Below are 9,827 nucleotides of genomic sequence, written 5' to 3'. Positions count from 1 at the left end.
AGTACTCTGACTATTTAAATAAAATGACCAAGTAATCCCTACTTATAAAACATGATTACAGTCATGATAATGTCATTTATAGAGAAAGTAAAGGAGAAAGAAAATAATATGAACTAATCAAGAATGGGCATAAATCAAGTTTTAAGTTTGGTCCGCCGAAGCAAAACCAAAGAGGGGAGAACGCCTCCTCTCAATGCAAATAATCTCCCAAAAAAAAATCCTGCCGTGGGGATTAATGGCTTTGAGAGAGTCGGACCTGAATGGTTATTGCCCAAAGGGAATCCTTATTACGTTTTGGAAGAAAGCAGGATTTGAAGGGGGAGAGAGGGAAATCGACCTATTGGTGCATGCCCATTGTGTTATCTCTCTTTTTTCCTCAATTTCCTCTCTTCTTTCCTCTGTTTTCTCTCTTATCTTTTTCTTTTCTTTCTCTTGTTTTCTTTTTACTCCGTGAAATACACTCTGTTTTTCTATCCCCCTTTCAGGGCACGGCAAGGGTCCTTTTACAGCACCTGCCGTAACTAGTTTTTTACCACTTTATCCCTTAATCGCCTTTGTTTGGTCTGGGCGTATTTGCCAACCACCAAAGGTGTGTGACACTTATCCTTGCCAGACAAAGGCAAGTTTGTTTCATTCCTCAGTCCACCGTAGCACTCTTACCTGCCATGGCATAAATGTTTTCTCTCTCTTTCCCTCAAGACATGCATCTAACAGTTCCCCCCTCAACCTTACCTCTTTTGGGTGGCCTGTCATCCCAGCAGGACGTACCTCCCAAAAGGGCTTGGGCAGGAGTCGCAAAATAGGTTTTTTCCCCTCTCCCCACCACCAAACCATACCCTCTTTACCTCTTACCTCTGGTCCATGACTCCACCACGTCCCATATTGGCTGGGTACAAGCTGGTGGTGCCTAGGCCTTGCGCGTGCTTTCCTTTCAGATATGTCCAAAAATCTGTCTGCTGCTCATGCGTCTACCGTGATCTGGAGGCTCGCCTTCCGTGTTTTTTGACCTCTTATGTGGGCTTTTCTTTGTTTTCTCGCTCCATTTAAGAGCTGAACTTTGTCTGATGATGGGCCTTACATTTCTTTGGCTCACTCTCGTTTTTCTTTATTTCTTGCAACGTTATACTGTTATTCCTGCCGTAATAACTTAATCCTACTTGGCCTCTTTTGGGCCAGCCGTTTATTCTTTCTCTCAGTGACTTGTCATGACCGCTGTTTTGCTTTTACTTATGGGCTCCTATGTCCCTTTGAGCTTTCCTTTGGGCATCCACGGCCCGTTTGCTTTCTTTAGGCTTCCTCGGTCCATTTGCTAATTACACACTCCCATGAGTTTTTTACTAACTTCATTGGGCTTCCCTGGTCCAATAACCTTATTCTCATCCTTGGGATTCATGGACCTGCCATAAACCCTTTACTCTCTTAGTTTGCATTGTCTTGGGCTTGCAGCGGCCCTTTCTCGCTTTTCTACCTTATACACTGTCCATGAGATGCCATTTCTTTCTTTCCAGGCTTCTTTGAGCCCACTTGCCTCTTCAAGACCCATTTGTTTATTTGTTAGGCATGTGATCCATTATTTCTGCCGCTTGAGCCTAATAGTTTTTTTGCTATCTATTTTGTCAATTCCTTATTGCCCTTATTATTGAGTTTTCTTCCTGTCTGCCTGGACTCTCACAAATGACCCTCAACTGAAACAAATTAACTATATTTCATATATTGCTCCAAAGTCAATAGGATTTAATGATCTCAATTAATAAAATTAATGAAAAATAAAGTATATTGCTAATTTACTATAAGTTTTAGTACCAAATTATTTAGGCCTTAAGATACCTAAATTCGTTAGTGAATGAAAGTTACGTCCAAAATTCATCCCTTTTGGGTCGTTTAAGGAGGCTTCCATTGTCTTTCTAGTCATAATGTAATTAACGAAAGTAAAATGAATACGTAAAAGATAGTAAATGAATTTTAATTTGTTGAAAAAATTATTAAAAAGATAAAGTTAAAGGATTTAAATAACACAATACTTAGAGATATCACGAAATAGTCTCATAGAAGCAAAAATATAAAGATATAAAATAGTTTAAGGTAAACCAAAAAAACCCTTAGTTGTACTTTAGTGTCCGCTATTTATAACCCCAGTCTACAATTACAAAAGTTAGGCCATTTTGTAGTTGTACTCTGATTATGTAATGTATTATAAAACCGATTTAAAACACAATTATTATTTTCGTGTGTATTCTAATAAGTATTACTGTTTACTCAAAAAAAAAATCCTTAGTTTACCGCTTCTTCTCAATAAGAAAACAAAAAATATAAATATAAATATAAATAAAAAGGTGCTAATTACTATATGATGTTTAGTGGCAATCGAGATGTTTTGTGGTAGTCTTACACATTTTATACCAACCTTGGGCATTTAACAGTAACTTTAGACATTCAACGTACAGCAAAACTTAGGCAATTTCCACAGTAAACCCAAGTGTCGAATCATTTATAGAGCAACGACTCACTGATAGATCAACAGCATAGCACTTGAAGCAGGTGCGAGAAGCATGAGATTGATTGTGATGTCTAACAGCGGCAATCATATAAATTAATCCAATCTAATCCATGCACACTCATTATTCTAGTGTTTAATTGCAACCTTGAGAATAAGCTGAAAAATATTTTTAATGCTGGACTCACATGGAAAAGCATTAATATTTCTCATAATTCCAAATAATTATATAATTATATGAACCAAAACTTTCATTCACAACATGAAGGAAAATGCTGTAGGCACAACAAGTTTTACAACATAAAGCTTATAAACTAATGTGGTATTAAATGTAATTAGTGGCACCTCAACAAATAATAAATGAGTGTTTAAATTATTTCTTATGATTAGTGACACATCTGTATATAAGACCTATGTAGAATAATTGTAGTATCCCTAGCATCGATCTAACATGAATATCGTGTAGAGACTAGAAATTCCAATGAAAAAAAAAAAAATTAATACACACATTTACAAGTTCACAAACATTTTTTTTTTTTAATTCAAAATATAACCCCTCTTCAGCATGAAACCTATCAACAACATTTTGTTGACTAATCATCAAAGAAACTACAAAGAAACCTTGAACAATTCAAGCAACATGTATCCAACCATGCCAACTGAATATGACATTGACAAAGTTTGAGAGCATCAATTTAATTTCAACACCAATATCATTATCTAATTGTACATAATCATTCGATAACAAAAAATACAGAACGTAATAATCTAATAATCTAACAACACTTTCCTTGTAATAGGAAATAGCCTTTGGGTAGACAACAAGGTTCTCACCAAAGATTATATTCCTTCTCAAATGCAACTAAATCTGTCTTCAATGATCTTCCCAATTTATTTGGGACTATCCGCTCATAAGAACTTCCAAACCAAAACAATCCAAATATAATGATTCCAAGAACATATCAAACAACCCAAGCTAGTAGCCTAGCTGTAAACAGGATAAGCTTCCATAGGATGAAGAAAAGAAACATCAAATTGCCTTTCTTATCCAAACTCACCTGGAATGTTAAAGAAATTAACATTAACATATCAAAGCCACAGAATGACATGAACAAATTAATTTGACAAATGTCGTAGAAGGATCTAGTTAAATGATTTTGTTTGCACAACTGTGCATCTTTATGTTTGAAAGCCATAATGGATTTCAATATAGATAAACATAATCCATTAACACCATAAAAATTTTACTTATATTGATAGAGCGCCCGATTGGTACAGCTTAAAAAAGTTGTACCTAAAAGAATTGGATTTTAAAAAAGTTGTACTTTGAGAAAATGTGGTTTGAAACCGCTTTAATGAGCGGGCACTAAACATAACAGTTTTCCCACTCCCATTCAATGCCCATTTGGCAATGCTATAGGAAGTAGAGCTTTTGCAATATAGATCTTTAACTAAAAACAGTGAATTGTAAAGTTTTTTTCCTAAAAACTGCAAATATCATCTTTAGCATTAAAGTTGTTTTCAGGTTTTAAGGACCCCTTTAAAGCTCTCTAGCAAAATTGCCAAGAACGGCCTGTCTGGTTTTGTTTTTGGAGGAGTCGAAAAGTGCTTTAAGGGGGCTAAAGCTCTTTTAGCTGAAATTGCCAAACGTTAGGCAATTTCCTGACCTCGCCAAAAGCAAAACCAAACAAACCCTTCTAGTCAGCACAATGGCATTTTGTTTCACACGTTTGAACACCTGAACTTCCACATAAATCAGTTAAAAACAGAAGACAAGCAAAAGAAAGTCATTAGTAAACATAATTCTGTCAACCTTTCATATTGAAACTTTAAGTCTGATCTTTCTACTTTGTGAACATGAAGCAGTTGATAATAAACATCAGCATGTTAAAAACAAATTTAAAAGGTGGAAACAAATTACAAATTTATATCAACTACTGAAGACATCAGGTGAAAGAAAAAAATGTAGATGAGTGTTGAATGTGGAAGTTAAAATCAATAAACAGGTTCTAATAGCCCATGCACTAAGCAATCTTCCACAAAAAACAAAGTATAGCTCCACTAAGTCTAAGCCTCCATGACTCATTTGGCAAAAGCCAGCTTGTGAAAATATTTAAACAAGCCTCGCTATGTCAAACAGCTCAAGCATCCAAGATAAGATTTGCACAAAACAACCTTGGCATATGATGGTATCCAAAATTTAACATTTACTAGATAGACCCCAAATCCCCACTGGAATTGCACAAAACTGTAAGAATTCAAACCCCAATAGGCTACCCAAAAAGGCTCTTGAGTTACAATTGAAATGCCAAATATCTTTCCCATTGGTCTTACAGCACAAGGAATACAGATGTAGAAATTTTCCATTTTCACATATTTCCCATCCCCATTACATATAGAGACTCTACAGTCTACATTTGTTTCTACAACATACTTCAAAACATCTGATAAAAAGAGGTAAACACTTTTAATTGAAAAATGGACTACGGCAAAAATACGAAATCAACTTCAATAATTCCTTCATTATTATGCACTCATTATTTTCCACCACATACCCTATATTTTTTTTTTATTATTATTACAATGTTTAATTAGTACTTTTTCATCTAACAGCTTCTACAAACTACAACTAGCATGCCAATTATTCCCCCAATCAACAAGTGTTGATTATTAACCAATAATATTCTGTGGCAGTCATCATTTGCAATTCATAACACAAACAGAATGGCCATTTCCCAGTACTAAGTTCCAAGGTGTTAGAAAGGGAAAACTTATTTTTACAGAAATAAAACGTTGGGAGGGTGGGTCTCTAATAGATCAAGATAACGGAGAATTCCCAGATCCAAACCAAAAATGCACAGATCAGAACAAAAACACAACAAAAAGCCAGCCAAATAATCCCAAATTTGACAAACATACAAAGAAAATTCAGCAAAAAAAGGCTTTTAATATACAAAAATAGAAAAGAGGCGAAGATTTTACCTGGATGCCATGCTCAGGAGTGACTGAGAGAGTGGAACGATGAGTTTACCATTGGGAACAGAGATGGCGACTAGATAGATGGGAGAAGAGAGAGAAAAGGAAGACACATGTTTCTGTCGAGCGAAATATTTGTGTGCCCGTGATCTTTGTCAAGAGAAAAGGAAGATACATGTTTCTTTCTGCTGATAAAATGCAGAAAACATTTTCCACTGAGAAGAGTTGATTTTCCATTGATCAATTGTAAAATTTTTCCGTTGACATTTAATTATTTTCTGTCCTACCTAAAACCAAAAAATGTGAAATGTTTTCCTTTCCATCAAAAGAAATGAAGCATTAGCATGTACAAATTGTCTCAAAAGTGAAATATGAAAAGCAAGATAAGAAAACCATATTTATATTTAATTCTTTCTCTGCAAGCAAAATACTGTCTACAAGATGGCCAAGTTCAGATATTCCCTCTATAAAGTATGATTTCAATCTGCAATCAACTAATATATATATACACCATCAAGTTTACACCCACAAACTGACAAATTTATACCCTCAGAAGTCTGGGTTTCTAGAGGTTGGCACTGGAAATGCTTAAGTACTAATCCCAGAACACAAGCCGAAAACAGAAAGAAAAACCATTCATGTATATATATGAATAAATGTAGATCATCATTTTTTAACTACAGTGTTAAGATGAGTGGTAAAGTATGAACATATAGAAACTACAAGTGATTTATGTATTTATTGCATTAGTGAGGTGAACAAGAATATAACTGATGCAAGTTCATATTTCTATATATTACTCCTGAAAACATACTGAGATATTCAGCAACAAGCACTAGACACACAAAAGAATTAAGGAACAAAAGTCCATCAAAAGGAGGGGAGGGTAATCCAAAATCTGCACCGCAATGTCTCAAAGTCGTGCATTTAGTCTAGTAAGGCTTAATGAGTCTGTGCTATGTGCAGAAGTCATGTTCACTTCTTTTTGCACCCCTTTGGGGGTGGAACTTTCGCTTGTAGCTTGAGCACAAAGGTAAGACAGTGACTGCAGCCATGAAACTAAAGTCGGCTTGCGTGTAACATCATCAGACTCTGCAACCTGTGAATATAACTCATTAAGAACCATATTTTGACCATCTTTTGGTAACTGGACAATCAATTGTGCCAACAACTTCATCAAGTTTGGCAGCACCTGGACAAATACACAAATGCAGATATTAATAAGTCGAACAATGGGAGGGAATCGACAAGATGCAGTAAGTCCTTTCTACAACTTCTATTTTGAGAACTTCCAATATCTGAAATTTGCTATATATTGCTTCAGTTTAATTGCAATATCTTCCTCTGAAACCTAAAACTTTAGCACACCATAACGATTGTTTGAGGTGGAATAATAATAAATTATAAGGGACCTACTTTTCACATGGTAAACAGAAACGAAGGGGAGAATCAACTGGAATTTTATGAGGAATTGCAAATAAAAATAAAAAAGAATAAAATGACCTGTATATCAACAAGGGAAATAAGCCGTAGAAGCAACTCTAGGATTTTCTTGCAAGCATCTGAATCTCCTTGCCTGTTCCTCAACAAATCAGCCTCCTGAGCATAGATTTCACCACAGAGTGTGCTGCCCTTATCCACAAGACTGTGAATACAATAGAATATGGCTGGACTTCCAGCAGGAAGATTTCGGACCAAGGCTGCAACCCCAGAAGCCATACCCTCAAAAGGAGTGATGGCAGGATATCCCTACATTACAACTAAAAATGTGTGAGCATCCAACCTTTGATGATCAAGCTCATGTTTGATTAATATTATTTTAATTGCTTTCAATACCAATAAAGATCTCTGCATGTAATAGAAAACAAGCTGCTCCTTTAATGACACTCTCTCATCCTGATCAAGATCCTTCCCAGAGGACATGAATGCCGCAAACATGGAATGTGAGGCTCGAGCAACTTTTCCATTTGGATGTCCCATGTATCTAGTTGAGTTTGTAATAAGGAAGCAAAATGTTCACCATGACATATAATAGCTGAAATTCTTATAAAATTGAGCTGTTTTGTGTAAGGATACAAGAACATAGTTGGAGCTACAACCTTCCTAAGTGTAAGGCAAGGAACATGTTCAATGCAAGTTGGAATGACTCGTAGGTAAAATAATATGCGAGCAGTTTGCACATCATCATTGGACCATACATACTCCACTTTTTGAGATAATGAAAACTCTACAAGAAAAAAATTCAAATCTTATCGAGGTTAGCAATGTCTACGCATAAAAAATTTGGGTGTGGGGGAGAGGGGATCATTAGGGACCTCAAAGTGGAGAATAAAAATTTAATCATAAAACTACAGTTAAAATGGTAGACAACCATACTTGTTCCATTGGTCATATCCATGTAAGAGGGCATAGATTCCACAAAAGAGACACAGGCAGACTCATTCCCCTGAACACTCGCAACAACCCCTCGAATTGTATCCATATACTCTGGTAAACGAATGCGCCGAAAATACTCTAAACAAGAAAATGAAACTAGTATATGTACTGATACGTCCCACTGAGTTTCCTGGGTGGATTTAGAATTAAACTTGTGCTTCGTGACAGCCAATGCAAAAAGTACAACCATAAGGAAAGCAGATTCAGCAATTTTCTCTGTATCCCCAAGTAGTTCATTCTCTTTACCTCGTAGCATCAAAGCTACTTGTCGATGCCCCAAATAGATATCTTGACAGTAATCCCATATTAGATTCTCCACCACACCCTTGCTCTCTACATCTACTGAAACATATTGATTGCAGAAAACACTAGTTATGGCCCCTGCTTCCTTAAAAAGAACACTTTCCAAATGCTTTTTGACCTCATCATGCCATAGTCTAGCTGAATTTCTATGTGGGAAGTCAAGTACTTTTGTATATAAATGTCGTAAGGGAAAGATTTCATTCAACAATGCAGAAGCAAGGCACATTAGCAGAGGGGCACGGGATGAAACCGGGCCACTTCGAGCCAGTGCTAATGAAATGCACTGAAGTAGAAGACTGCATGTGGGATCATTATCTGCATTCGTAACACCATTTCTAGAAATAATAGCTCTTGCAAAAGATTCTACCCGATCCTCTGCAAAGCCCCTTAATTTGGAAACAGTATCTAGCCCCAGACCATTCATTCTAGATCTATTGACAACCCTCAACACTCCAGCTGCAGCCATGACAATGGCAAATGGGACATAGTTTGCCTTCGAAGTCTCTAAAGCCTCGTGGGCAAAAACATTTATTTTCTCAAAACAACGGATATTGATCAAACTAGACAACACCCATTCAATCAAATGCAGAATCATGAGCCCATGAGTAATACTACCACAAGGCCCACCTTCTTTGCCCCAATTCCCCAATAAAGAATCTAAAATTCTAACATAATGAACATTCACAGAAGAAGATAGAGCATACCCAATTCCAGCAAGAACATCCGAAATATGCTCTCCGGATGAGCCAATCAATCGGTACTCCTCTTCCAACAGCCTACAGAGCATGTCCAAGCAGACTGTTTTAGAGCCTCCAGACAAAGAAGGCACAAAAGCAAATGCACCCAGAAGGAGAACACCTTCGGAAAACAAGAGAGGACTCTTCCTAGAATCAAATTGAGCATTAAAAAGGTGAGAGAGGACCTCCACAGCAGAATCAATAAGAACCAAAGAGGGTTTGAAGGATTTCCTGACCCAGATATAAAGAAGTCTAAGAAAGAGAGGATATGATTCATTTGGAAGAGATATGTGTGGAGAGGAAAGAATGGAAAGAACAATTTTTGCTTGTGGGTCAGCAACATGAAGAGAAGTTTGAGAGTTAAGGAGGGTTTTTAAGGATTGGAGGTGATGTGGTTGAAATGATTGGTTTTGAAGGGAGTCTCTAAGCTCAGCCCATGCTTGAATAATAGCTCGGGCCGATGAGGAAGAAGAATTTGTGGAGTTAACATTACTGCTACAGCCACTAATGCTCCTCAGCCATTCTTCAAGGAAAAGAGTACTAGCTTGTTTTGCCATCTTTACAACTCCTCGCCGAAAAGAAAAGAAGAAAAAACCGACTTACTAAGATCGTTCGCATTGGTCATGTAGAAATGTAAAACAACCCTCGAATTAATCCTTTCTCCAGTACCCCCTATATTTTTAGTGGGTATGGTACCCACACAAATCTCAGCCATTAAAACTATGTTGTTTTAATCTTAACCGTTAATTTTAGTTTAGTAAGAAACCTTTTACCGGTAGACCAAGTAAACATATAAAAGCCAAAAAGAAAAACGGTGGTTCCTCTTCTCCAACCTTCTCCCGTCCTCCCTCTCTGGTGTTCTCTTAAAAAACTCAGATTCC

General features: G+C 36.7%; 1 protein-coding gene across 3 annotated transcripts; it reads right to left on the bottom strand.

Annotated features, from left to right (window-relative positions):
* Positions 1–3,182: 3,182 nt before the first annotated feature.
* LOC115971300 lies at positions 3,183–9,578 on the bottom strand. Of its 3 annotated transcripts, XR_004087297.1 has the most exons (6): positions 7,847–9,578; positions 7,547–7,697; positions 7,307–7,454; positions 6,974–7,219; positions 5,477–6,662; positions 3,183–3,552 (listed from the first exon to the last, which is right to left on the bottom strand). XR_004087297.1 is itself a non-coding variant. In XM_031091132.1 (5 exons), the coding sequence occupies exons 1-5, from the start codon at positions 9,501–9,503 to the stop codon at positions 6,384–6,386; spliced, it is 2,481 nt and encodes an 826-aa protein (XP_030946992.1). In that variant the 5' UTR covers positions 9,504–9,578; the 3' UTR covers positions 3,183–6,383. The 3 variants fall into 3 exon arrangements, 2 of the variants coding, with proteins under 2 accessions (XP_030946992.1, XP_030946993.1); XM_031091132.1 differs by having other exon boundaries at positions 3,183–6,662; XM_031091133.1 differs by lacking the exons at positions 3,183–3,552; positions 5,477–6,662 and having other exon boundaries at positions 7,146–7,230.
* Positions 9,579–9,827: the final 249 nt, after the last annotated feature.

The sequence above is a fragment of the Quercus lobata genome, chromosome 12 (assembly GCF_001633185.2).
Source record: "Quercus lobata isolate SW786 chromosome 12, ValleyOak3.0 Primary Assembly, whole genome shotgun sequence".
Taxonomy (NCBI): Eukaryota; Viridiplantae; Streptophyta; class Magnoliopsida; order Fagales; family Fagaceae; genus Quercus; species Quercus lobata.
Note: the sequence above shows the minus strand (reverse complement) of the source record. Positions and strands in the feature narration are given on the sequence as shown.

What these genes read in the sequence shown, in the direction of transcription:
- LOC115971300 (XM_031091132.1), bottom strand. Translation starts at nt 9,503, where the DNA reads ATGGCAAAACAAGCTAGTACTCTTTTCCTTGAAGAATGGCTGAGGAGC. An exon ending in GGATATGACCAATGGAACAA is followed by an intron (nt 7,698 to 7,846) that starts GTATGGTTGTCT and finishes TTTTTCTTGTAG; the next exon opens with AGTTTTCATTATCTCAAAAA. An exon ending in TTTCCCTTGTTGATATACAG is followed by an intron (nt 6,663 to 6,973) that starts GTCATTTTATTC and finishes GTATTTGTCCAG; the next exon opens with GTGCTGCCAAACTTGATGAA.